The sequence below is a fragment of the Rhodotorula toruloides genome (assembly GCF_000320785.1).
Source record: "Rhodotorula toruloides NP11 unplaced genomic scaffold Scaffold10, whole genome shotgun sequence".
Taxonomy (NCBI): Eukaryota; Fungi; Basidiomycota; class Microbotryomycetes; order Sporidiobolales; family Sporidiobolaceae; genus Rhodotorula; species Rhodotorula toruloides.
Genome location: NW_015622970.1, coordinates 291876 through 318054, shown reverse-complemented (window position 1 = coordinate 318054; position 26179 = coordinate 291876). Strand labels below are relative to the sequence as shown.

The 26179-nt window shown below is 61.9% G+C and overlaps 9 protein-coding genes across 9 annotated transcripts; 5 read left to right on the top strand and 4 right to left on the bottom strand.

Annotated features, from left to right (window-relative positions):
- Positions 1-603: 603 nt before the first annotated feature.
- On the top strand, positions 604-6204 carry RHTO_00748 (ATP-binding cassette, subfamily B (MDR/TAP), member 1; the record flags this gene model as incomplete). Its single annotated transcript, XM_016414432.1, has 19 exons — positions 604-1184; positions 1239-1537; positions 1644-1775; positions 1833-1871; positions 1933-2006; positions 2072-2142; positions 2206-2479; positions 2551-2603; positions 2670-3286; positions 3345-4096; positions 4156-4165; positions 4218-4444; positions 4514-4882; positions 4943-5232; positions 5293-5379; positions 5435-5724; positions 5785-5842; positions 5903-6094; positions 6156-6204. The coding sequence occupies 19 exons, from the start codon at positions 604-606 to the stop codon at positions 6202-6204; spliced, it is 4464 nt and encodes a 1487-aa protein (XP_016273588.1).
- A 267-nt stretch (positions 6205-6471) lies between these two features.
- Positions 6472-7853, bottom strand: RHTO_00747 (uncharacterized protein; the record flags this gene model as incomplete). Its single annotated transcript, XM_016414431.1, has 6 exons — positions 6472-6557; positions 6624-6849; positions 6914-7146; positions 7210-7272; positions 7343-7760; positions 7845-7853. The coding sequence occupies 6 exons, from the start codon at positions 7851-7853 to the stop codon at positions 6472-6474; spliced, it is 1035 nt and encodes a 344-aa protein (XP_016273587.1).
- Positions 7854-9105: 1252 nt separating this feature from the next.
- Positions 9106-11698, bottom strand: RHTO_00746 (DUF659 and Ribonuclease H-like domain containing protein; the record flags this gene model as incomplete). Its single annotated transcript, XM_016414430.1, has 4 exons — positions 9106-9900; positions 9959-10885; positions 10942-11396; positions 11452-11698. The coding sequence occupies 4 exons, from the start codon at positions 11696-11698 to the stop codon at positions 9106-9108; spliced, it is 2424 nt and encodes an 807-aa protein (XP_016273586.1).
- Positions 11699-12533: 835 nt separating this feature from the next.
- RHTO_00745 (Immunoglobulin E-set domain protein) lies at positions 12534-14722 on the top strand (the record flags this gene model as incomplete). The annotated part of the gene is made up of 7 exons (XM_016414429.1): positions 12534-12712; positions 12795-12890; positions 12958-13123; positions 13190-13220; positions 13298-14049; positions 14112-14227; positions 14290-14722. The coding sequence occupies 7 exons, from the start codon at positions 12534-12536 to the stop codon at positions 14720-14722; spliced, it is 1773 nt and encodes a 590-aa protein (XP_016273585.1).
- A 157-nt stretch (positions 14723-14879) lies between these two features.
- On the bottom strand, positions 14880-17060 carry RHTO_00744 (tetratricopeptide repeat containing protein; the record flags this gene model as incomplete). Its single annotated transcript, XM_016414428.1, has 5 exons — positions 14880-16445; positions 16505-16555; positions 16611-16724; positions 16780-16911; positions 16980-17060. 5 exons carry the CDS (start codon positions 17058-17060, stop codon positions 14880-14882), a joined length of 1944 nt encoding a protein of 647 aa, XP_016273584.1.
- Positions 17061-17404: 344 nt separating this feature from the next.
- On the top strand, positions 17405-18504 carry RHTO_00743 (arylamine N-acetyltransferase; the record flags this gene model as incomplete). Its single annotated transcript, XM_016414427.1, has 2 exons — positions 17405-17925; positions 17997-18504. The coding sequence occupies 2 exons, from the start codon at positions 17405-17407 to the stop codon at positions 18502-18504; spliced, it is 1029 nt and encodes a 342-aa protein (XP_016273583.1).
- A 574-nt stretch (positions 18505-19078) lies between these two features.
- Positions 19079-19543, top strand: RHTO_00742 (uncharacterized protein; the record flags this gene model as incomplete). The annotated part of the gene is made up of 1 exon (XM_016414426.1): positions 19079-19543. The coding sequence occupies one exon, from the start codon at positions 19079-19081 to the stop codon at positions 19541-19543; it is 465 nt and encodes a 154-aa protein (XP_016273582.1).
- A 342-nt stretch (positions 19544-19885) lies between these two features.
- Positions 19886-23301, bottom strand: RHTO_00741 (PH domain containing protein; the record flags this gene model as incomplete). The annotated part of the gene is made up of 5 exons (XM_016414425.1): positions 19886-19924; positions 19985-20200; positions 20262-22207; positions 22266-22322; positions 22386-23301. The coding sequence occupies 5 exons, from the start codon at positions 23299-23301 to the stop codon at positions 19886-19888; spliced, it is 3174 nt and encodes a 1057-aa protein (XP_016273581.1).
- Positions 23302-24488: 1187 nt separating this feature from the next.
- RHTO_00740 (Zn(2)-C7 fungal-type transcription factor) lies at positions 24489-26100 on the top strand (the record flags this gene model as incomplete). The annotated part of the gene is made up of 5 exons (XM_016414424.1): positions 24489-24559; positions 24626-24668; positions 24730-24754; positions 24825-25094; positions 25154-26100. 5 exons carry the CDS (start codon positions 24489-24491, stop codon positions 26098-26100), a joined length of 1356 nt encoding a protein of 451 aa, XP_016273580.1.
- Positions 26101-26179: the final 79 nt, after the last annotated feature.

Sequence of the window (26179 nt, the reverse complement as noted above, 5' to 3'; positions counted from 1 at the left end):
TGTAGTCTCCCTCGCAAGGTTAAGCAGCAATACCGTGCGCCTGGTCGCGCGCTTTTTCTTACATCGAGGCCGTTGAGCGAGCGAGAAGGTAGCAGCGCTCGTCCGCACACAACCCTCTCCGACGGCTTCGCTTTGAGGTTGGCGTACTCTCAAACGTCGGTTTGCCTCGTTGTTTGATGATTGGATGCGAGAGATCGACGTTGCTCGAGGGAGAACGACGTTGTGCGTCCGAGAGAGAAGGTCGCCTCGTCGTCAATCCTCCGATTCCTCCTTGCTTTCGTGCGTCGACAGCTTGACTGGACGACTTTTCCCGACGCTGAGCGAGACGGAACGGCGGCCTCCGTCGTCCGCGTCGCACGAACTCTTGCGTCTCGCAGTTGCACCTCGCGGACATTGCTCGCTCTCCCCTGCCCAGCTCGTTGCGCAGTGCCGCCTGACTCGCGTGTATGTGCTCTCGCAGCTGTTGTCGCTGTGCGCAGCCTGTGTTCTTTCCAAGTCAGCGAGATGGGAGCGGCGTGGCTTGGCAGCCGAGTTCGCTTCCGAGCAGACTCGTCTCCCTCGCGGCATCGCCCTCCTTTGCTCTCCTCGCGCACTCACGCAGCCATGGCAGACCCAGGCAACGCGGCAACGGGCACCGCACCCACAGCAGCAGCCGTCGCAGGTCAAGTCTCTGCCCCGAACGCAGTCGCACCTCCTCCCACCCACCCTTCCACCGCCGAACACGCGACTCACCTCGAGGCGGGCACATCGGATGCAGCGGGACAGACACACAAGACGCACGACGGACTGGCCAAGACCGCAGACGTCGAATCGGCGCCCGTCGCACCCACACCGGACCATCCGTCGACGGGTTCTTCCTCACCGTCGACCAACATCGAGCACACTCCGCCTTCGACGAGCGCGGGCGGGTTGGGCGACGTGAGTGAGAAGACGACGACGAGGGGCAGCGAGTCGATCGACGAGAAGGTCACGGCCGCACTCGAGTTGGAGAAGGAGCGCGACGAGCGGGCGAAGGGAGGAGCGGCGGGAGGCATCGACGGCGAGGGCAAGGGTGCCAAGGGCAAGAAGGACAAGAAGAGCAAGAAGGCCAAGGTCGACAAGCGCAGCCCGCTCGAGATCGCGCTCGACAACCCCGAACTCGCGCACCTCTCGCCAGAGTACCGCCAGGTCATCGCAGAGCAGATGTGAGTCCCCTTGCCCTCTTTCCTGCCTCTCCGCTGACACCTGCACACACACAGTCAAGTCCTGAAGCGCCCACCCGCGACGTTCGGCGACCTCTTCCGCTTCACGACCAAATTCGAGCTCCTCCTGAACGGAATCGGCCTGATCTGTGCCATCCTCGCTGGAGTCGCTCAGCCGGCCATGACCATCCTCTTCGGCAACCTCACCACTTCTTTCACCGACTATGGAAGGATCCTGCTTTCTCCTCCGTCCGACCAGGCCACCTTTGCGCGCGAACTTGCGGCTGCGCGAACACATCTCTTCCACGAGGTCAACAAGGACGTTCTCGTACTCGTCTACATCGGTATCGGTTCCTGTGCGTCCTTCCGCTCCTTCTCTCAGCCTCGGCATCGTCAACATTCTCGCCAACCTGTCCGGCGGACCCTACCTCCCGAAATGACTTCCTTTCCGCCGTCTCGCAGTCGTCGCCACCTGGATCTACATGGCGACCTGGATCTACACAGGCGAGAAAGCAACACGAAGGATCCGCGAGAAGTACCTCCAGGCGGTGTTGAGGCAGAACATTGCGTTCTTCGACAGGATGGGGCCGGGAGGTGAGTCTCGAGCACGCGGGTGCAGAGGACGGTACTGATGGCTTCGCTGTGCGACAGAGGTCACGACCCGTATCGAGACCGACACGCACTTGATCCGTCCGTCCAGCTGTCTCCTCCCCCTTTGCGGCTTCGAGCTGATCTCCCCGCGCTCTCGCAGAGGAGGGCATCAGCGACAAGATCGCCATCTCGGTGTTCTTCATCGCCATCTTCATCTCAGGTTTCGTCATCGCCGTGCGTCGCGAGTCCACCTCGATTTCAGCCTCAAAGTCGGAAACTGACTTGCTCGCTTCTCGCAGATCATCCGCAATTGGCGTCTCGCACTCGTCGTCAGTACCATCATCCCGTGTATCGCAATCGCCGGAGGCATGTGCGTACCTCACTCTCACTCTCCTTCCCCCATCGCGGTCGCTAACTCCGCCTCCCCGTCTAGGATGAACAAGTACATGTCAGCCTACAAGCAAAACCAACTCGAGGCGACCGCCCAGGGTGCCACACTCGCCGAAGAAGTCCTCTCCTCCATCCGTTCCGTCCATGCGTTCGGGAACCAGAAGCGCTTGGCGGCGATGTATGACGAGCCGAATCAGAAGACGCTGAGGGAGGGGTTGAAGAGTGCGTTGTTCAACGGCGGAGGACTGGCTGTGTTTTTCTTCATCATCTACAGTAGCTACGGCCTGGCGTTCTACTACGGTACTACGCTCATCATCGTGAGTACATAGCCGTTCTCTCGTCGTTTCTCCTCGAGCTGACGGGTTCTTCTCCTCCTCCTCGTCTACAGCAAGGGCGCGCTACGTCAGGCGCCGTGGTCAACGTGTTCTTCTCTGTGCTCATGTCAGTCTCAACGTCTCTAGATTTTCCACTCCCCAGAAAGTCCTGACACTCCTCCTCCGAAAACAGTGGCGCCTTCTCGCTCGCCCAGCTCGCGCCGAACCTCCAAGCCGTCTCTTTCGCTCGCGGCGCAGCAACCGAGATCTTCTCGACGATCGACCGCGTTCCGTCTATCGACTCGTCGTCCGAGGCGGGTCTCAAGCCCGAAAACGTTGACGGCCTCATCGAGCTCGAGGGGATCGACTTCTTCTATCCCTCGCGTCCTGCCGTTCAGGTCCTCTACAACTTCAACGGCGTCTTCCCACCTGGCAAGACGACCGCGCTCGTCGGCGGATCCGGCTCGGGAAAATCGACTTGCGTCGGCCTCATCGAGCGCTTCTACGATCCCGTCGCTGGCTCAGTCAAGCTCGACGGCGTACCGATCAAGGACCTCAACCTCAAGTGGCTGCGCAACCAGATCGGTCTCGTCAGCCAGGAACCTGTCCTCTTCGCGACAACCATCGCGGGGAACGTCGAGCATGGCCTGATCGGTTCGCGCTTCGAGCACGAGTCGCCGGAGCAGAAGAGGCAGCGAGTCGTTGATGCGTGTCGATTGGCGAATGCGGATGGGTTCATCAGCCAGCTGCCGAACGGGTATGAGACGCAGATTGGCGAGAGGGGGATGCTCCTCTCTGGTGGTCAGAAGCGTGAGTCCACCCTCTCGGCGAGTTGCTTATAGTGTCATTGACGACTTGAACGACGCAGAACGCATCGCGATTGCTCGCGCCATCGTCTCCGATCCGAAGATCCTCCTTCTCGACGAAGCCACCTCGGCCCTCGACACGCAGTCCGAAGGTATCGTCCAGGACGCCCTCGACCGCGCCTCGCTCGGCAGGACCACCATCTCGATCGCTCACCGTCTCTCGACCATCAAGGGCGCAGACCAGATCATCGTTCTCACCGCCGGCCACATCCTCGAGTCCGCCATGTCGACCGACACCGAACGCGCGCACGACATCCTCCTCAAGAAGCCCGACGGCGCCTACACCAAGCTCGTCAACGCTCAGCGCCTTCGGGAGCAGAAGGAGGCCGAAGATGCACCTCTCGACTCGAGCTCGGTCGACTCCACGGACGAGCAGACGGCACTTCCAGGCGAGCTGACCCGCGCCCAGATCGACGAGATGGCCCGCAACGAGAAGCCGCAGTTCGAGAACCTCAAGCGCACCGGTACCGGACGCAGTCTCGCCTCGCAGGCTATCGAGCGCCAGCAACTCGACCTCGAAGCCGGCCAACAGCGCGGCCGCCACCTCGGCCTGCCCTACCTCTGCTACCGCATGTTCAAGCTCAACCGCGACCAGTGGAAGCAGTACATCGTCGCCTTCGTCGCCGCCATTGCCTGTGGATGCGTCTACCCGGTCTTTGGTATCGTCTTCGGCGGCACGATCGGCGTCTTCCAGGAGACGGACGCAGCCAAGCTTCGCTCGGGCGGAGACCGTCATGCGTTGTACTGTTTCATCGTGCGTTCCTTAAGTGACCTGTGCTGGAGACCGCTACTGACCGTCTCTGCGCTGCGCAGATCGCCCTCGGTACGCTCAACGGACGAGATTTGTCTCCCGCCTCTGACTTTCTCTCCCGCAGTCTCGACGCTCGCCATCTTCCTGCAAGCATGGCTCTATGGCTCGACCGCTGAGCGCCTCTCCGCCAAGATCCGCCTGCAGACGTTCTCCGCCGAACTCCGCCAGGACATCGCCTACTTCGACCGCGACGAGAACAGCACCGGCAAGCTGACGAACCAGATCAGCGACCTCGCGACGAAGATCTACGGCCTGTTCGGTGTCACGCAGGGCGTCATTATCCAGTCGGTCGTACGTTCGCCTCGCCCGCTACCACCCTCTCTCACTCGCTCGCCTCGCTAACCTCGTTTCTTGCTTCAGTTCACCCTCATCTCGGGCGCCATCATCGGTCTGATCTACAGCTGGCGTGTCGCGCTTGTCGGTATCGCCTGCATGCCGCTCACCCTTTCGGCAGGCATCGTTCGTCTCAAGGTCGTCGTGCTCAAGGACCAGAAGAACAAGAAGAGTCACGAGGGGTCGGCGCAGATGGCTTGCGAGGCCGCGGCGAGCATCCGGACGGTTGCTTCGCTCACTCGCGAGGCGGACTGCACCGCGATCTACTCGCGCCAGCTCGAGGAGCCGATGCGCGTCTCGAACCGCATCGCCATCTACTCGAACGCCCTCTACTCGCTCTCGCAGGCTCTCAGCTTCTTCGTCATCGGTCTCATCTTCTGGTTCGGCTCCCACCAGGTACACTCACGATCTCGCCACGACTTCGCTCCGCTCATACTGACCCTCACGCTTGCACAGATGGTCGACAAGGGTCTCTCGACAAGCGCCTTCTTCGTCGCCCAGATCAGCGTCGTCTTTGCGAGTATCCAGGCCGGCAACGTCTTCTCATTCGTCCCCGACATGAGTTCCGCACGAGGCGCAGCAGCCGATTTCGTCAAGCTCGCCGACTCGGTCCCCGACATCGACGCCGAAGACCCGAATGGCGAGCAGTTCGACCTCGCTACCGCTGAAGGACACATTCGGTTCGAGAAGGTCCACTTCCGGTACCCGACTCGCCTCAAGGTGCCGGTCCTTCGAGGTCTCGACTTGTACGCTTGCAGTTCCCTCCTCCCTCGTCAACCGCTTCCTGACGCATGATGAGTTCGCAGCGAGGTCCTCCCTGGCCAGTTTGTCGCGTTCTGCGGAGCTTCGGGATGCGGCAAGAGTACGACAACCCAGCTTCTCTTGCGATTCTAGTGAGTTCAGCTTGCGATTTCGCTCGAACTCGAGTTGATTGAGCGCATCTCGCAGCGACACCCTCGCCGGCCGAGTCATCGTCGACGGCAAGGACATCAGCACCTTGAACGTGCAGAGCTACCGCCGCGCCATCGCCCTCGTCTCGCAGGAGCCGACTCTCTACGCCGGCACGATCAAGCACAACGTCGCCCTCGGCGCCTTCGTCCCGCCCGAGCAGGTCTCGCAGGAGGAGATCGAGGCTGCTTGCAAGAGCGCAAACATCCACGACTTCATCATGGGCTTGCCTGACGCTTACAACACCGAGGTCGGCGGCAAGGGAGCGCAGCTCTCGGGCGGTCAGAAGCGTCAGTCGAGCGTTTCCCGAGTCTCGCGCCGGCCAGCACTGACGCTGCGTGCGCCTGCAGAGCGCATCGCCATCGCTCGCGCCTTGATCCGCAACCCCAAGATCTTGCTTCTCGACGAGTGCGCATCCGCTTCTACCAGCTCTCCAGCGCTCTCAAGCTGACCTGATTCCCTCTGCAGAGCTACTTCGGCGCTTGACTCGGAGTCGGAGAAGGTCGTCCAGCGCGCGCTCGACGAAGCCGCCAAGAACCGCACGACCATCGCCATCGCCCACCGTCTCTCGACCATTCAGAATGCCGACTGCATCTTTGTGCTCAAGGACGGCGTCATCGCCGAGCGCGGGACGCACGACGAGTTGCTGAGCAAGCGAGGGTGCGTTGCGACTCTTCCCTTCTGTCACTGGCTGCTCGAGCTGAATGTTTGGCGCTTGCAGGCTCTACTACGAGCTCGTCGCGCAGCAATCGCTCGAGAAGGCCCACTGAGACCGCCTTACCCCCTCGCATCTCACCCTCCTTTTGCTTCTGTCTTTCGTCGGAAGTTTCTGTACGACTACTTTTCGGTTCAAGAGCAATGCAGAAATCCTTGCCGACCTCACAACTTCGAGCGAAGTCTGCGTGGCCTTAAGAACCCTCTCCGTCCGCGAGAGAGTAAAGACTTCTAAGGGATATTTACACCGCTCTTCGTAGGAGCGGAAGCCTGCATATGCACAGCTACGTCGTTAAGAACATGTCGTACGAGGTCGATAACGCTCAGACGCGGGTCTCGCGGTTGGGCTCGACGTTGTTGCCGGAGGAAAGGCCGAGCGACCGCGTGAGGGACTCTGCGGGTCCGTCAACTGCGACAGGTCATATTCGTCAGCTTCAGGAGAGAGACAGACGAGGGAGAAGAGACTGGAACGCACCGGTACGCTCGCACTCGCCCTGGTCGAGGAGGGAAGCGTCGTGCTTGCGGGTCGAGTTGAGATCGCCGCCGTTCTTGGTGAATTCGGAGATCGGGAGTGCCTCGTGCTTCACCGACTGGTGGACGACGGGTGCCTCCTCAACCCTCTCGTGGATGGGGACGGTGGTGTGGATGCGGTGGTGCTCGTGGGTGTCGCGCTCGATTTCGGGCTGGACGACATGGTGGACCTGCGAGAAGACGAGAAACGTAAGTGGCTGTACGAAAAGAGGCTGAATGCGAGATCGAACTAACGTGGTGGTGGGTGTTCTCGTGAACCTGCTCGCCGCGGTCAACAATGGTCTTCTCGCGAGGAGCCTCCTGGAAGGTGTCGCGCTCCTTGCCGAGCGAAGCGAACTGAGCCTTGTCCTCGTCAGTCGCGACATGGCGCTCGTTGATCTCGGTGACGGGGACGTTCTTCTCATGGCGGGTCTCGCCCTTGTGCTGCTCGTCAAGGACGGGCTGGACATGGTGCTGGACGTGGTGGACTGCGTTGCAGAGTCAAAAGTCAGTCAAGTCCCGCGCAGGAGACGACGTCGACAAGGACGCACCGTGACGGTCAACCTCGCGCTGGCGCTCGACCTCCTCAACCTCGTGGTGGTGACGGCGCTCGTCTAGGAAAAGGGAAGGCTCGGCATCAGTAATCAATGCCAAGGGAAAGAGCGACGAAGGACGAGCACGCACGGGTGACGGGAGCGAGGTGCTGGTGGTCGTGAGTTGCCGACTTGGCCTCGCGCTCGTCGAGGGCCTGGTCGCGGCCGGGCTGGTGGTGCTTGTGGGGAGGGGGAGCAGCGTGTTCGCGGACGTGCTCCATTCCACGCTCGACAGCGCCGCCAGTGGAACCAGTCGTCCTCGAGCCGGTCGTCGACGTCGCGCCGGTTCCAGTCGTCGCCGTCTCTGCGGTGCGGTTGCCAGCAAGCTCGCTCTCGGCGGTGCGGGCCGTGCGAGACGCGGCGGAGGTGTCGTTGCCGACGGAAGTGCGGTCGCCAGCAGCAGACTGAGTCGGGGTCTGGGTAGCGCCGACGTTCGAGGCGCCAGTGTTGGTGCCAGTCGTCGAGCCGGTCTCGTGGGCGGCTTTCTCGTGGCTGAAGACTTGCTTGATCTGTTGAGAGGATGGCGGCGGAGGAGGAGAAGCGAGTTGGGAAGGTCAGCGCAAGCTCGTCTCGGCGTCGTCGTCGAGACACACCTTGTCCATTGTAGATGTGTGGTTGTTCGTTCGAAGAATGTATGTGAAGGAAGGAGAGGAGCCGAGCAGAGAGGTCGAGGGTCGTCAAACGACGAGGCAGCTCGGTACGTCATCTCGACGTCTGACGACACTCAGTTCTTGCTCTCCAATTTCAAAGGGGCCGCATACAGCAAGCAAAAGCTTGTCCCGCTTGACCGGCGTCAATCCCGCAACGCTGCCCGCACCGTCGCAGCGCAGCAGTCGCTCGACGTCAATCCTGCTCCTTGTGAGGGAGCACTCGGCGCACCTTGAGTAAGGGGTCTTGAGGAGCAGCAATGAAGCGCTAGGATACGTCAAGCGTGTTACCGCGACTGGTGCAGCGAGTGACCGCGCTAGGTGAGTATCCGGAGGGGAGCAGGGAACGGAGCGAGAAGGGGGAACGTACAGGCAGTCGTCGAGGTGGAGAGTCGGCGACGGCGGGAGAGAGTCGAGTCGAGAGAGAGAACGATAGCGGAGACCGAGAGAGCGCGAGCGGACGAGGTGAGAGCACGTGAACGTAGCAAGGTTGCGGTAAAGTGATCTGAAGGGAGGAGAGAGGAGAGAGAGCGAGGGAGGGGTTCTTAAGCTACGGAAGGACAAAGGGAACGAGGAGAACAAAGCATTGGAGACAAGAGAAAGGGAACGGAGTCTGAGCGTGAGGAAGTGAGACGAGGAAGAAAGGGAAGAGGGTCGAGAGGCGGCGGCAACGGGCTGCACGCTGACACTCCTCTGCACTGCAAACCGAAGTTCTCGGTCCTGCTGCGACAACGCGGACGAAACTTCACACGCTTGATAAGATCTGTCGATCCAGGCGAAGAGCGAGCGATCGTGGATCGCTTCCCGGCGACGAGAGGAGATGGGAGGGGGAGGAGAAGACGGTTCTCTCGCTTCTTCCGTTCGCCGCACTCGACGTGCTGCAGTTTTCTGTCTCCTTCCTCAGCGACACCGAGGCAGTCGCTGCGAGACTGGGGCCGAGGGTCGAGGCCGACTGGAGGAGAGCGAGGGGAAGCGGTCGGTCGGTACTCGCGGTGAGCAGAAATGGAGATGTCGGCGCTTTGCGAGGTCTTCAACGCCGTCTGGAGCAGTGATGTCAAACCGTAAGTAATAGTAAGTAATCGTAAAGTCGAGGTCCCTTGGCTTGCTTGACGGACGTAATTACGCGTAATAGAGTTTGTAATCAAATACAAAAAGTTGTAATGGGAATACAAAGAGGACTCGAGGGGAGGTGTCGCCGTGGGACTTTTCAGCCGATCGTCTCCCACGCCTCTTCCTCGTCGTCGTCATCGCTCAGCACAATCTCCTCGTGCTGCCGCTTACCCAACTCCACCACCTCACTCGGACCGCCTTCAGCCGACACCGACTCGAATTGCGCCGCCTCAGCTTCCATCGCCGCCTCGCCCTCCGCCCACCTCGCTCGCACCGTCGCTCGCACCTCCTCAAGCCGTTTGTCGTCCTTGAAGATGTCTTCAAGGGTCAACTTGGCGGATCCGAGCAGTGCGTCCTCCTCCTCGAACTGCTGCTCCTCTGCCTCGAGCTCGCGACGGAACCACGAGCGGGCCACGTTCTCGATGGTCGCGTCGAGATCGAGGAGGTCGTCGACATCAATCTCGGCGATGGACGAAGATACGGCAGCAGCAGCGCGCGTGGAGAGGAGCGGCGAAGGGGACGGAGCGCCATTCGGCGCTGTCTCGCGCTTCTGCCTCGACCGCTGCGGCAGATTGTCGAGGAGGTGAGCGCGCAGGCGTGCGGCGTCCATGACGAGGTCGTGGCCGAGTCGGTTGCGAGTCTTCGTGTGGATCAGGCTCCAGGCGGAGAACACGCGCTCGTTCGCCGCGGTGTTGGGAACGACCGCGAGGACTCGCAACGCGAGGCGAGCGATCGAGGTTTCGCCGTGCGTGCCAACGTAAACGAGCCAGACATCGACAGGATTCGGCGACGCATTCTTCCGTTCAGCCTGCTGACGCAACTCCTCAATCTCCAACAGGTGGTCCGCAAAGGCGCCCCTCGCATCGGTACTCCTGCCAGGCGTCGTAGAGAGCTCCGAGTGCGTCCTTCATCTTCGCCTCGTCAGGCTCGGGGAAGAGGCGCCGGTAGACGCGCTTGAGGATCGAGAGGAGGGTGTCGCCGGCCCACTGGTGCGCGACGGCGGAGAAGGGGAGACGTGTACGGCCAAAGAAGGGGTTGAGCAGGGCGGCGACGAGGAAGACTTCCTGATCCGCCTTGATCCATCGCGACTCGAGGGACGAGATGATGCGCGTCGCCCCCTCGCTGACAAGGAGCGAAGTGTCCTCGCTCGCCTCCTCGCGCTGCTGGACCTGGCGGTACTGGAGGAACAGCCGGCCGAAGAGGAGGAACACCTGGTCGAGGCGGCAACTCGTCGCCTGCGCAATGTTGGCGGCCACCGCGAGCGGCTGCAGGATGCTGACGAGGCCTTCGACCCGTTTCCAGAATGCATCGTCGGCAACAAGCTTCAGAACGCCCTCCGCCTTATCCTGCGCATCCTTCCCCGTTCCGCCGGCGGCAAGAAGCCTTTCGCGGTCGTCGATCAACAAGGTGCGCATCGGTTTCATGACCTCGAGGAGTCGGGCGGCGCACGCATGTTGCGAAGACCAGCGGGTTGCCACGGGGTAGACGAGGGCAAGGATGCGCGGGAACCCCTTCTTCTTCTGGGCGTTGCGGAGCATGGCGTATGCGCGGGAGTGTTCGCAAAACCAGCTGACCACCTTGATGATCTCGTCCGCGACAGTCTTGAACATCGACGTCTCGCCGTTGCGCTTCTTGAACAGATCGCCAACGACGAGGTTGATCTGGTGCGCGTAGCAGGGGACGACGATGATCGTCGGCATCGTCTTGAGGAGCTGACCTCGTGCCCATGCGCAGTCCGACCCCGAGTCCGTGCACACTCCGACGACGACGACGCCGTACTTCGCCTGAACAGCCTCGAGATGCTTGACGAGCAAGGCGTACGCTTCGGCTCCGCCCTTCTTCTCGCTTGAGGTGTCTTCGACGGCGACGGTGTACGACTGGAAGAGATCAAGGTGAGTCTGCTGCTTCGTCCAGGTGGGAGGGAGAAACGCACGACGCCGTCCACCGTGAGGACGAAGGCGACAAGGTGCTGACGCTTGATGTTGTTCCACCCATCGAACGTCAGCGTCGCCATCTTTCCCCTGACGTTCTTTCCGACCGCCACGTTCAACTCGTCGACCGCTCGACGCAAGAGCGTGCCGGTGAGCGTGTTGCGCGTCGGGAGCTTTGCGCCGATCCATTTCGCGACCCATCGTCGAACCAGCGGATGATCCACCCAGGAGAACGGCGTGTTGGTTCCCACGACGACTTCCAGTACGTCGCGCTTGAACTCTTGATACTCCGCATCGGTGAAACGACGTCGTACGAAGTGCAGGGTGATTCTCCGGTCGGGCAAGTCGGCTTTCGAGGGTTTGACGGAGGACAACGACTGGGTCTCCTTGCACTCGGCGACGTGCGGCGCTAGGTTCTCCTTCGGACGACCGGGTATCCAAGACATGTCTGCCAGCACTGCATCACGTTCTGAATCAGCATTGTTTTGTAGGAGATGAGTGCTCCGACGGACCTGTCGCCTTTCGCCTCCTGGCATCTTCGCTCGACAGCAGCGACGAAGCCCCCCGAGTCCCTGCTACGCCTTCCTGCACCTCCAAAGCCCGCAAGCGACGCTCAAATTCCGGCTTGCACCAGGCTTTGTAGTGTATAGTGTTGTACTTTGCCTCGACGAGGATGCCGCCCGCAGACAAGTCTTCTTCGAGCTTGATGAAGTGATTCCAAGCAGGATTGCGAGTCTTCCCCTGCCTCTTCCCGCTCATAGCGAGGGAGGACAGAGGAGGAAGCTACGGATGAACGAGGCGAGAAGACCGTACGCGCATCAGCCGCCCGGTCCAAGCCCGGCGCCTCTCTTCGCTTCCTCCTTTCACACGCTGTAGCGATCAGTAGCGCTCATTGCTGCGTGCTCCGCGCTCGACCTCCACCACCTCGTTTTGCTTTACGGCCGATTACGGACCCTCTACGAACTCTTCCTTGACGGACGCAATTACGGACGTATTACGGGGTTACGAGTGACGGTAATACTCATTTGCCATCACTGGTCTGGAGAGTTGCAAGCCCGGTAGCCCTACGGAAAGACGCAAAAAGTGCGCGTGAGAGACGAGCGGAGACAAGGAAACGGGGCAACCTTCTCGACTTCGATCTTTTCGACTTTGCACCCACAACGCGTCTCGCAAGGAGTCCTTTTCCCTCTCACTGGATCGCTCTGCGCGAAGAGTATCAGGACTGGGCCAGGAAGGCACACAGTGTCGTCGCTGACCTCTGGCACATCCCGTTCTCCCTTCACCCTCACTGCCACCTCCTGCATGTCACGAGTCCAGCTGCAACGATGAGATTTGACGCAGAGGACACCCAAGCAGGACCCGCAAGTAGTCCGCTCCTCGCGTTGCCTGGTCCCTCCTCCCTCCCTTCGTCTCGCTCCGCTTGTCGCCGTTTCTATTCGGCTATGCTTGCTTGCTTGCCTCGCTTGCTGTCGCCGGTTTGCCGCGCTTGCCCAGTCCAGCCCCTCTCCCCGGAAACGACTCCGCTTCCTCCGCGTGTGTCAAGCTCGACCACCCTGACCTCGCTCAACTTGCTCGTTCGCGCTGCTTCAGGGGCATGTCGAGGCGCCCGTTCGGCGAAGGTGCTGGCACGCCGCCGCTCGACGTGCCAGAGAAGTCGGTGCTCGAGCCGTTCTATGTCACCTCGTCGACATCGCGACCGGGAGGAAACAGGCAGCGGTCGTCCTCGCCTGGCATTCTGGGCAGGATTGGGCTGGCGCAACCTAGCTTGCACATGTGTGTGCATTCCCTCACTCCCGGCGGACCCCTCGGCAGCGGTGGTTGAGCCAGGCGAGCTGACCGCGGGTTCATCGTGCAGATCCCTCGTCGAGGACGTCTTCTTCCTGCACCCTGAGCCCGATGGAAGGCCGTCAGACGACGAGTTTGTGCGAGGGAACGTCAGGCTGTGGCTGCCGTGCGTTCAGCCCTCCTTCGTCCAGACTCGCCTTCCGAGGCTCACCATGGCGTGACATCTCTCGCAGGAAACCGCGCACGCTCAAGCACTTGACTGTCAGGCTCATCGGCCGCTACGACATCGGCTGGAACGACTCAACGCCTTACGAGAGCGGCGTATGTCTGGAGCGGACGGTGTCGCTGCTTTCGGACGGCGAGGAGTTGCAGCTGGAGAAGGGCGAGCACACGTTCGAGGTGCGTCAAGCGTGCGTCGAACAGTCTCAACGAACGTCGCTGATGATTCTGCTCGCTGCGAGACAGTTCATCATCATTGTGCCGGCCTCGACAGCTTGTGAGGATCGCTTTCCTCGACTCGCCTTCGTCTCTTTCGCTCCTCGCTGCACGAGGCTAACCTCTGGACACGCACAGGCTACGAGCGATGTCAGTACGGCCGAGTACGGCACGTCATCACGGCCAAGGCGAAGGGCATCGGTCCTATGGGCGGCGACATCCTCAGCAACGAGAAGCCCGTCTTCCTGATCGTCAACCCCGGCCTCGACGACGTCTCCCGCCCTCCGCCTCCGATGCACCTCAAGTTCGAAGGCAGCCTCGAAGAGATTGGGCCATACGTGATGTCGCTTCAGTCGGAGTTTTCGATGGTCGGCGGTCTTCTCCTCTTCCGCCTCAACCTCCTCTTCCCGCCTGTAGACATCTTCATCTACTCGATCAAAGTCAAGATCATACAGACATTCCACCTTCAGTCGCCCGTCGACAAGAACCACGCGACAGACCCGACTCCGCACTCCCAAACCGTCTTCATACTCGACTCGGCTCACCCGCCCAACTACGGCAAAGTTTCGGACGAAGGCCGAGGAGGGAAGAGTGGGACGCAGACACCGCGGATGGGTCCGCTCAAGGCATTGAGGAAGGACGAGATGTGGAAGGTGCACCACCTCGCGCGGATACCGAACGACAACCACCTCCGCCCGTCAACGCAGGAGGGGACGGTCACGCCCATCTCCGTCAGCCACTCGATACATTGCGAGATCACGTATCGGCCGATGACGGAGGACGAGGTGGGAACGTTTGACCCGGCGCAGGCGGGCAAGAAGGGCAAGGAGAAGGAGAAGGAGCCTGAGCGGAGAAAGATCGTTATGGCCAAGCCGCTCGACCTCTTCTCGGTGCGTGACGGTCCTTTCCGCTTTATCAATGTACAGCGCGACTCACGATCTCGGTCTTGCAGTGCTGCTGCTTCCTCGATTCGCTCACCCTGCCCGTCTACTCGCTCCTCGACCCGAACCCGATGCCTCTCGATGCCGAGCTCCAGCTGCCGTGCGTGTGCGGAATGTCGACAAGAAGGTGCGTAATCCGCCTTGCCAGCCGAGAGACTCGACTGACTCGCTCACCCTTCGCATTCGCAGGCTCATCGAGAAACACGCCAAGCACCTCATGCTCGACGACGACTCGGACGCAACGATCGAGTACATCTCGCAGCCAAAGCCCGAATCGAATCCCATGTCTCCCGTCTCGCCTACCACTCCTACCGACGCCCTTTCGCAACTCGCACTCGGCGAGTCGTCATTGACCGACGAACCACAGCCTCTCACGCCTACCGAAGACGAGCGAGGGAGGCCGATGGCGCGGCGAGTCAGTCCCGCTTCGTCGAGGGCGGCGAGCACGTCGGGTTTCTTCCGAGTCGGCTCGAGCAGCGACAGGCTCTTTGCGATGACGGGCTGGCGGGCACCGTCACTCAGTGCGTCGGTGAGCGCGAGTGCCTCGAGGGAAGGCAGCAGGGCGGCGAGCAGGGCGAACAGTAGAGCGCAGAGTCGCGCGAACTCGCAGACTAGATCCTAGACCTCTAGATCCACCTCCTTCCCGTAGACGACTCTTTCCCAGATCAGCAGCAGTGCTAGACTTACCCCTTCGTCCTTACGTCTATACCTATCCCTCTCGGTGTTGTAGCTCGTCTTCTCCGCATCTCACGCATCCCGATTGCAAGGCCCGCATAGCTTTACCAGTCGCGCCTACTCCTCCGCTCGCTCGGATCGAGGAATTGGAATCGCACTCCGCCAGGCCTGATGTGCTTCCTGAGCCATTCGACTGCTGCCGTCTCAATCTTGGTACATCCCTCGAGCGCCAGGTCGACGATGGCCGAGTACTGCCGCTCCTCCGCTTTGCCCTCTGTCGACATCCGAGACTTGACGAGCTCCATGAGCGGCCGGCCGGTGATGAAGGCGTTCCCTCGCACGTCGAGCTTCTCGAGCAGCGGTGCGGCGGCGATGAGCAACCGGATCGTCTCGTCTGTCGTCCAGAGCGTATGGGCGAGGTTGAGCGTCTTGAGCTTGTCGAGCCGAGAGGGCAAGGAGAGAGACGTCTCCGGGTATGCGACAGCCGTGCTGGCCAGGTTGAGGTATTCCAACACCGGCGCGTTTGTTGAGCCGAACAATTCGGAGAGATGGCGATTGGAGAGGGAAGCGAAAGAGAGGTCGAGCGAGACGAGATGGTCGAGGCGAAGTGGGCCGAGCGAACGGGCATGGTCGAGTAACCGAGTCGCAAGGCGCTTCGCGCCGCCAACTCGCAAGTCCTCCACTTTGGCCCATGACCGCGCAATATCTGGCATCGGCAGCTCAGTGACATGCGTCTCGCCATACACGACTGCGTGGCAACGACGAAGGTTGGGCGCCGAGAGCAAGTCCCAGATGATGGAAGCGCCGATGATGTCGAGTTCGAGCGTCTCGAGGTGCGGGAAGGTCGAGAGCTTGCAAGCCGAGTCGGAGACGAAGACCGCGCCTGAGACGATGAGGTTGCGGGCGTTTGTGGGCGGATAGTCGGCTACATGCTGGCTCGGGTCGACGGAGAAGGGGGAGGTGGCGGTGAGGGAGGGTGGCCGGATGCCGTTCTCGAGGAAGGGTGCCCGCAGACCGAGGATGAAGTTGGACGTCGTCGCGCCCCAGATGTGCAAGGTCGCGAGGTTCGGGAACGAGGTGAAGATGCTGCCGAGGTCGAAGTCGGGGTAGATCCGTCCGCCAGAGCAGATGCTCAGGGAGACAAGCGAGTTCTTCGCATGCTTCTGAAGGAAGACGAGCAAGTGAGTCGCCCGTGTCGCCTCGACATCAACCGAGGCAGTCGTGATAGTCCCGTCAACGAAGGAACAGACGACCTCGCGCAAGGTCGATGCTGCGCCGGCGGCGCCGATTTGCTGCAGTATGTCGGAGAAAGCGACAGTCGAGAAGTTCTGTGCGGCAGTGAGGACTAGCCGCTTGAGGCCTTGAGACGAGCTGCCGCTTCTCCGGTCGACCGCAGGATTTGCTCGACCGACAATCCGCCCGACTTTCTTTTGCGCGTTGCTGAGGTTGATCTCGCCGTCGATAGTGAGGGTTGACCAGAAGCGCGGCGTCGAGAGGATAATCTGCCGCCAGGACCGACAGACGCGCATGGCGTTGTACAGGTTGTTCGGACGAACTGCCTTCTTGCGAGGACTGGCGGTGTTGGTGTAGACCGAGATAGGCGGAGGCTCGATTGCAAGGGCGAGGATCTCCACGAAGATTTCGACCGGCAGCGAGGCAAATGGGCAGTGCTGCGGGACGCGCAGGTGAGCTGGCGAGTCGTCGAGCCAGAACGATCAGCTGGGCGCACCTCGGCCTTCCTACGCGCCTCATCGACGACGGCGAGCTCTTCCTCAAGGTCCTGCGCACTATGAAGCGATCAGCGGAGTCGAAGCGGGAACGAGAGACGAGCTGACCGCCTTGCCCTTCGCATCTTCAGCCGGGACAGCCTTCAGACCCTGTTCTAGCAGCGTAACCGCGTTGCCGTGCTTCCCTGCCTTGCGCAAGATCCTCGCAGCACGCAGGTAACCCTATCTCGGCGAGACATGAGCGCGCAAGAACGGAGGCGAAGGCAGGCGAACGCACTCGGGACGATTCAGGCATCAGTTTAACGACCATGCGGGCATCCAGCAAGCCGTCCTGCAACTTGCCGACCCTCTCAAAGGCACTGGCGCGCGCATCGTACAGCTTGGCCGTCTTGGGCGCGAGCGCGAGAGCCTGGTGGAGGTGGAGGAGGGGAACGTGAGCTGTGGACGGTTGTAACGGGTTCGAGGCGTTGTGCGCACCTCTGTGAAGAGTTCTATCGCCGTCTCGTAGGACGTCGCCTGCACAGCAGCCACTCCCGAGCGATACAGCGCCGACGCCATTCAAAAAGCGATGAGGAATCGAGCGGACGCGCAGTCGCGCTCGTCGGCGGTGGTCGCGGGTCGGCAATGCCTCGAGACTATGTGTGAGCGTGCTGAGCGTGTCTTGCAAGCGTACGACCGGGTTGGCCTGAGTGGGACGACGCCAAGGCAAGCGACCGCGGGTTCGTCTTCTCCTGCTCCCACAGTCGCTCCGAACACGCTTAGACCTCGCCTAGACTGGATCACTAGAGGCTCAGAGCCACCTAGTCCCCAACTCGAGCCAATCCACCACGCCAACACGCCTCTCTCACCCCCTCGACTCCTTCCCCCACCTCGAGTGCTGCCGAAGACTCGAGCGCTGCAAGATGAGCGACGAGTCCGTCTGGCCTTCCGCGACGATGGTCGGAAGGCTCTCACGACGAGACGCGGCCGCCTACCTCACCCGGCTGAGCCTCCCACACGCCCTACTCGACTCGCGACCCTCCCTCGACCTCCTCCGGCAACTCCAATCCGCCCATGTTCTCGCCGTACCTTTTGAGTCGCTGAGCATCCACGTTGGGGACTGGCACGATGACGAGGCGGAGATCAACCTCGGCGGTGGAGAACTCGTCGGACTGGGCGACAAGGCCTTCAACCGCATCGTCAACCTCAACCGCGGCGGCTTCTGTTTCTCGGCCAACTCGTCATTCGCGACGCTCCTGCGGTACTGGGACTTCCGCGTGAGCGAGTGTGCCGCGCGCGTGTTCAGTCACCTGCGGAAGGACCCGGAGGACACGGGCTTTAGCTGGGAACCGACGTCTCACCAAATCAGCGTCGTCGACTGGGACGGCTCTGACGGGCGATACTTTGCCGACATTGGCTTTGGCAGCGGGAACTGCGTCTACCCGTGACTTCCTGTTCACCTCCTGTTCGCGAAACTCGACTGACTTTCGCCCTTTCCCTTCCTTCGCCTTTCAGCATTCCCTTCCACGACGGCGCAACACAGACTTCAATCCCTACCGACGACTTCTTCGAGCTGCACTGTACCGACCGCCTACCCGGCTCATCCCCTCATCTCCAGCCCGATATGCAGCCCTACTGGACAGTCTGGCGCCGAGCAGCTCGTGCCGACGGATCGTCCTACATGTCCCCACTCTACTCCTTTGTCCTCCAGTCCGTCGCGGCTGTCGACTTCGCCGTCCTGAACAACTACCAGTACTCGTCGACGAACAGCCGCTTCCGCACAATGCTTGTTTCGACGATTCTGCGCTCGAATGGCGAGCGGCGAACACTCGTTTACTTGGACGGTATGACCGACGACGAGGGAAAGAAGGCGGCAAAGGTCTACACGATGACAGCTGTTGAGGAGGGCAAGCGGGAGGAGGAGAAGGAGATCGAGTGGGTCCCGATGCGAGTTGGGCCAATGAGGCGGGTCCTTGAGCGCGACTTTGGCATGCGCTTCCCGGCGGAGTATGCGGGAAACTAGACGGTGGAGACCGAGTACATATTTATCGCAGTGCGTCCGCCCGCTTTCGTTCTTTCGAGGTTCTCTCGCGGATTGACGAGGTTTGGCATGTGGTACAGATGCCCGTAGTATCACCCTCCGCATTGTCGCCGCATCATGCAAGACCTCCATCGTCGCGGCGCGCAAGTCAGGTCGTTGAGAGTTCGGCTTCACCTGCGCCTCGCAATCACTTCGCGATCCTCTCTCATTGCAGGGCTATTCCTGCTTCCTAGGGAGCCAAACTTGGCGAGGAATCTGCGAGCCGCCCGCAGACGCGTCCTGCGGAATCCTGGAAGGACTCGGGACGAGGTCGCCTCCCGCGACTCGTCGATCACTCGACTTTGGTCGTTCGCACGCTGGCGCTGTCCGCTGTCTGTACTCCGTCAACCTAACTCTTGTACAGCATACTCGAGAGTACAGCACACCAGCGAAGACGGCCGCTTCTCCCCCTCCTCCCGGCCTTGGCCTTCTCAAGATCCCGTCGCCGTTTCGACCGCCAACTCCTCACGCTCTGCTATTCCCACCTCCTCTTCATCGCCCTGCCACGCCGGGCACAATGCTCGCCATCCTCTCATCCCTACTCCTCCTGCTCACCGCGACGACCCCTACCCTCGCCTCGACTTCCTCTCCTCACCTCGTTCCAAGAGGTGACATTGAGCTACTCCAGCATCCAGTCCCGCTCAACCACGACGGATTGAAGACGGAGCGGCGGAAGAAGGAGAAGCTACGAGTGCACGCGGACAAGGCGCACAAGCAAGTGTCCTCGACTCTTTCGACAGACGAAGGCCGCCTCGCGCTGCCCGCCGGCGTCAAGCACAAGTCGATCTGGTCAATCCTTTTCGCTGCGGCAGCAATAGAGGACTCGCAGATGGCCGAAGACGACTCGGAGGAAGAGGAAGTCGAGGATGACTTTGAGGAAGAGGGAGACGGAGGTGATATGCTCAGCATGGAGGAGTGGAGTCGGCGGAAGCGGGCAGTGAGCGAGAAGGAAAAGCGGAGACGAGAAGTAGTTGGCGGATGAGACGAGGCGTCGAAGCCAGATGACCAGGTCCGCATGCTTCTCTCCTCAGCCCTCGTCCTATCGGCGGGACTGACGAGCGCTGTTCCAGGTCGTCATCGTGTACTATCAGTGACTCTCGAGAACTACACGGCATCACGGACGGATGTTGGTGCAATGCATTGAGCGAGAATACCTTATCTTGCGGTACCATGCGAGTAGAAGACGTTCGTGAGGCGAGGCCAGGCGAGATACTGAGGGCAAAAGGAACGATATAAAGGGTTCGACAACATTGGTCGGAGAACGAAGAGGGCCGTGGAGCAAGAGGATACAAGGAAAAGCGTGGGCGAGGTCGAGTGCTCGAAGTTACATCACTGTGCCGCTCGAGCGGCGCGCATACGAGTTCTGCGGTACGAGACGCGGTCAGCAAGCCGATACGGAGGGCAGGAAATCGAACAAGCGCACCTGTTCCTCCGCAAGCATATCTCCCATCCGGTCCGTCTCGGTCGCTCCTTCAGCGGCAGCCGCATTTTCGGTTGTCGCACCGGTCGTAGCAGGTGCAGTAGCGGCATCAGCGTCAGGACGAGGACGGCGGCGACGGCGGCGGCGTGGCAGCGTGATGAACTTGGGCAACGGGCGGGCGTCGAGGTCGAGCGCGACGTTCGTGGCGGCTTGAAGGGCCTGCACGAGAGTCCAGCGTCAGCAAAGTGTGGTTCTCAGACACAGTAAGACTGCAACGCACCTCGATGAGGTCAATCACGCCCCGGTCGTCCTTGGCCTGGAGGAGGAACTGCTCGCCCTCGGCCCGGACACGCACAACATGCTTACGCTTGACGTAGTCGGCTGCGAGGCCCGACTCTGCGTTCTGCAGCGAATAGTGCCGGACAAGCGAGTTCTGCGCCGACGCCGTCGCGCTCGTGATGATGCGGTCCTTGGCCTTCGCTTTTGCGTCCGTGATCGACAGCGGGAACTTGTGAGTCGCCGCCTGCTCCTTGCCGACGCCGTACTCGCCTTCGTGGAAGTGCAGCGGCGGAGGCCCGTCGTGGCCTGCAATGTCGACCGGCACAGTCGACCAGTCCTGCTCGCCCGGAATCGGGTGCGTCCGCAAGTCGTACTTGTAGATCTTGATCGACGTCCCGTGCAACACGAAATACTGCCTCTTCCACGCTCGGTCGCGCGCCTGTACGCCCGGCGCAGTGAACTCCATCTTGCGAGGCATGTAGCCCTCGATGTGGATCGCGCAGGTGTACGGCGGCAAGCCCTCGCGACCTTCTTCCTCGCGTGGGTGGACGATCTGAGGTGCGCCGAGACCCGCTTTGCGGTAGACGGCGTTGTAGGGCGGAGGGGCGTCGCGCAGCTCGTACATGGACCGAGTACGGTGGAGACGGTGGCCGCCAGGCGTGCCCGTCGCAGGTCGCGATCGTGCTGCAGTCGGCGAATCGGCGAGGATGGAGGTAGGAGAAGCGGGAGTAGTCGGCGCGGGACGAACAGAGGTATCGAGCGGCGCGGGAGTTTTAGGCGTAGGCGTGACCGCATCCTGGACGACGGAAGTAGTCGGCGACTGAGGCGGTTGCTGGTTAAGGTTGAAGCTGAGGAACGACGGAGCAGGCGTGCGCTGTTTCGCCGGTGCGCCGACCCTCCAAACCGGGTCGAGTTCCGTCAAAGCAGCCGTCCCAACCGGCTGGTCCTCCTCGTCGACCATACTCGGACTCGCGAGGTGGACGACACTCTGGCTCCTCAGCCTGTACAGCCCTCCTCGAACGCCTCCATCGTGGCCTGTCGCAGCTCGGTCGCTCGCCTCGGACGTCGAAGGACCCGCTTGAGCAGCCTCAACATCCTCCTGCAACGCCGGCCTCTTCCCTCGCGCAATCTCCGAGATACTCATCGGCATGAGTGGAGTCTGGGGCGGTACGAGCGGGGTCTTGGCTGTGCTGGAAGACGAAGGGCGCGGGAGGTCAAAGTACGAAGGACCGTTGGTCGGTCCTGCTGCACGGAGACCGCGGACGGTACTGGGCGTTGGAGTTGCCGTGCCGAACGAGACCCAGCTCGACTGATTCGACGCGGAAGCACCGGCTGTCGCGAGGTGAGTGAGACTGGGGAGGCGCGAGTTACGAAGCGAAGGGTTGGTCGAGAGCGAGGGTCGGAATCCAGGCGCGCGAGGTTGAGAAGACGACGACGATGCGAGAGGAGGAGAGGTAGCGGGCGTAGCGAGCGGGCTGCGAGTCGTGACAGGTCCTTCGTCGCTCGTCTCGTACGTCTCGCCTTCGTCGTCCTCGTCCGACCCGTCTCCGCTGTCTGAGCCAGATTCGGAGTCTTCTTGCTCGTCTTCGAGCGAGCCGATTGTCGCGATGGCGTTGGTCGAAAGGAGGCGAGGCATCGCACCGAGTTGTGCGCGGCCGGACGACGAAGCGCGAGAAGGCCGCGGTTCGGGTTGAGGGACCGCCGTGACGGTAAAGGGCGAAGCAGCGACAGAAGGAAGCATGGGAGGCGGCGTCGCGGGAGGAGGACTGCGGCGGAGGTCGCTGAGGGAGAGACCTTCGATGTTGCGGGTCAAGCGGCGAGGGTGAAGCGGGGGTGAAGCGGTGCCGGATGTAGTAGCCGTCGTAGACGACGAAGGAGGTGGGAATGCTGCGAGGGAAGGCGGAGTCGGAGAAGAAGCGCCGGAAGGTCGTCGGACGAAGGGTCCGCCTGCGAGAAGCACACGTGAGTGGGCTGCTCAGTCTTCCTCCCCTCGCTCGAGACGCACTGTACGGTACAGGTGACGTGGATGGAGATCCCGAAGCGCGCAGGAAGTCGGTCAAGTCTGCGCGATGCGAGCCTGATGAGCGTTGCTGTCCGGCGCAGGAAGAGCGAGTTGGAATCGCACCTTCGGTCTCGTCGTCTCGGCCATCCTGGCTGAGCTGCTTCGCCAGTGCAAGCGAGCCACGTCTCCTCCGTTCGGCGGGCGAGACAAAGTCGTCCTCGTCGCAGTCCTGCGAGGCGAGGACGTCCGGCGAGGTTGGCGCAGTCGAGGCGTTCGAGTTAGTCGCCGCGGCGTCGAGCGACCCCTGGCTGCTGTTGCTCGCTGCCCGTCCCTCGTCCAGCAAGCCCCACCTGTCCCGCACGGCCGTGTCCTGCTGTCGAAGCTGCGAGTCGACGAGGTCGGGTGACCGCCGTGAGCGAGGAGGGTCCGCCGCCGCCGGGAAAGCGTGCTCGTCGATGCTGGTCCTGCGCGAGGCCGTGGGCGACGCGACAGACACAGCCCTCGAGCTCTGCATGCTCGCCCGCCCGTCGAGCGTGCGCGAAGAGACCGACCCGGGCGTCAAGCTGCCTGCCATCGAAGACGAGTCGTCCGTCCTGCGCCTGTCCTTCTTTCCCGGGTGGAGCAGGTTGGTCAGGCTGACCGAGAGCCTCCTCCTGCCCTTGCTGTTGGTCCGCGCGAGCCCGTCAGTCGCGTCTGGCGAAGTTGTCGAGGCGAGGGTCGGCGTCGAGGAGTAGGTCGAGTGAGGCGGTTTGGACGCGTGGGCGGGTGCTGGCGCAAGTCCGTGGATCCCAGACTGTGGTGGCATGGCAGCAGGCGTGCCCGCAGACTGTCCAGCGCTGGCGTGTGAGCTGCCCGTCGACGTCGAAGGGCCGTCGTCACTGGGGAGGGCAGCGGGGCCCTGTGTGGGTGTCGCAGGAGCGATGGGGAGGTCGACGACGAAGCGGAGCGCTGCAGGCTCGACGTACGAGAACGACTCGACGCCTGGCTTGCCCCCAGCCTCTGCCGTCGTCGTCTGCGTCGGCGCTGTTGCCCTCGCCATTCTCAGAGCGCAGTCTCGCCCTGGCCGTGTTCCTTCGCACGCTGCGGCTGGCTGGATCGTCGTCTGGCAGCACACGGCGGCACAGACGATGCACTGCAGGGAGACCACAGGATGCCGAGGTGCGCTCCTCGTCGTTTAGCCTCGCCCGATGTTTGCTCCCTGACCGACTCTGGCCGAAGTGCGCGATGCTGCTTTGCGCGCAAGGTTGCTGATTGCGTCGTCGCTTCCGTCCGCCCCGCGTCCAGCCTGTCCAGCTCCGGACAAACTCGGCTGCTCTCGCCCGCCTAAGTTACCTCTGCCTTCACCGCACTCACTCGCTTCTCGCTCCAGCGACGCCATTGGCTGAGCGGAACCCCTTGCCATGATACAGCGCGGTCAAGGGCTGACTTCGACCATCGAGACTGGGCAACCAAGCAAAGCTGCTCGTCCGTCCCGTTCCGTCTAGGCGTCGAAACCCTCTTCTCCTGCTGCGAACGACAGTCCGTCCTCGTCCCGCCGTGCGTCCGCCAGCGTCTCACTCGCTTACCAATCCTCCAACCCAATTTGAGCACTGGCGTACAGAAATAACCAGCATCCAAGTAAGGGTACCGCGCCGGACCCGGATGAAGCGCTGACGAAGGTGCGCTGTTTCTGCGAACGCTTCTCTGCGTTCCTCGCTGTCGCACTCGAGGAGAGCGAGCGAGCTTGGAGGATGTGGATGTGGGCTGAGAAGGCCGCCAAGCTCTGCACCAAATCTCCACGCTCACACCGCTTGCTGGAGCTGATGCGGAGCCGCCCAGCATGCACTCCTGTTCTTTTCTGCATGAAACTCAGCCTGTCGTTGAGAGAACAAGCGGCGAAGTGGGGGATTTCGCGTGCAAGAGGACGGATCGACACACGAGACAAAGGCAAGAAAGGGGTGTGTTCCGAGATGACGCTCGGATGCTAAATGCGACTCGGCAGCCACGCGCCGCGCCGGTGCGGGCGTGCGTCCAAGAATTGGTCGCTCCTTGCTGCCCAGCTCTCCGACGAGAACCGCCGTTGGCGTGCTGCCACCCGCTTCGCAGGACTCGCTGCCACGCCAGACCGCGCTTGTACAGTACTGTCGACTCGCTGAGCACGCCCAAGGCGCACAAGGACGACCCAGCCAGCGCCCACGCACGCTTCTCTCCCCCTCCTGTCTCCGAGCGAGCTGCCCACCTCCAGCGATGACTGGCACGACCGTCGCCAAACCGCGCAAGAGCAGCACCAAGGGCAAGTCTATCGTGCAGAAGAACCCGTGCGTGCAACTGCCCTGGCGAATCCTGCCGCAGAAGCGAGCTGACCAAGTTGCCTTCGTCCGCAGTCTGCCTAAAGGACAGAGTTGCTCCGTCTGCCGCGCACGCAAGGTCCGTCGCGCTTCTCTCCCAACGGGTTTAGTTCTCGCTTGCTCATTCTCGCGCTACACAGGTCCGCTGCGACGCAGGAAGACCAGGTTCGTCGTCGCTTGCCTTCCGTCTCGCAGGAAGACCCCTTCCACTCACCGCTTGGCACACTCGCAACAGCTTGTCGCGCATGTCTACGCACCGCACGGTTCGAGGGAAAGGATCTGAGTACCGTCGTGTGCCAGTACGACACGAAAGTTGGCGGTGGAGCGGAAGGGAAGAAGGGGAAGGGAAAGGCCGTCGCGAGTTCGCCTGGCAACTCGACCATCTCGTCGTCGGGCACGGCGCGACCGGGTGATGATGGGTGGGGCATGTCGGGATTCCAGGCGTCGCTTGATGCGGCATTGGCGGCGGGAGGGTCGCTGACGGAACTGCCCGCAAATGCCACTCGTGCGTGCGACGCTCATTTCAGCTCGTCTCTCGCTTCCTGACCTTTTCTGCTTCGACAGTACCACCCATGCCATCCGCTACGACCCTATCGACACCCTCTCAGATGTATGACCCAAGTCTAGGAGGCTCGCCCTACCTCCCAACCGCCCTCCCTCCTCTCGCCTACACGCCCACACCGCCTCTCTCCTATTCCTCAGGCGAAGACGAATCGATCTTTGCCTACTCTCCTCCTGCGACGACCGCTCACGCATCGGGTCTGACCGCTGCGACGTACGACCCCTGGACGGGCGGGGGACAACCTCCTCTTGCTTCAACGTCGCGCGTCCTTCCGCTTCCGCAGCAGCATGCGCCGCTTCCGCCCGGGTACTATTTTGTGCCGACGAATGCGGCGTGGTATGCGCAAGGTGCGGGAGGACAGGGCGGTCCTTCGCAGTCGTACTCGGGCAGCCCGCAATCCACGCCCTATGGCTACCCCTCGCAACAATACGCCACTCAGTACCCCGCGGCACCGCATTCATACCCGACTCCGCAATACCAGCCCTATCCACCTTCTTCCTCCCAGCACTCCTCCGCCACTCCTCCCCAACCTCTCCCTCCTCCTCAAAAGCCCCGCATGCCGGCGTACCAGCTCAAGAAGCCTCACCTCTCATTCGAGCTCCCCCCGCCCATCATAACCTCCGCCCTCTCGCCCTCCCACCCACCCTCAGCAGGGTTCTCCCCAGCGATCTCCTACGCCCGCGCCTCAAACGACCCGACTTTCTCACTCCCTTTCGCACACGCACCGCAAGGAGACGTCAACTCTCCGTTCGGAGCGGGAGGGGCGAACTTCCATTCGGGCTTGACGCCTTCGACGCCGCAGGCTTCGTATGCCGGGATGTGGCCGACTCCGGGCGCAGGAGGAGCGGCGCAGGTGAACGGGAACGGACAGGCTTCGGGCGCAGGAGGGAAGGCTGGGACGCCTGGGCTGGCAAACGTCGATGAGTGGTTGAGAGGATTGCAGCAGTAGACGTTCTTCCTCTCGTTAGCCTTTCCTCGCACGTCGCACCCTCGCACCTCGTCATTCCGTGGATAGATCCCCTTGTTGT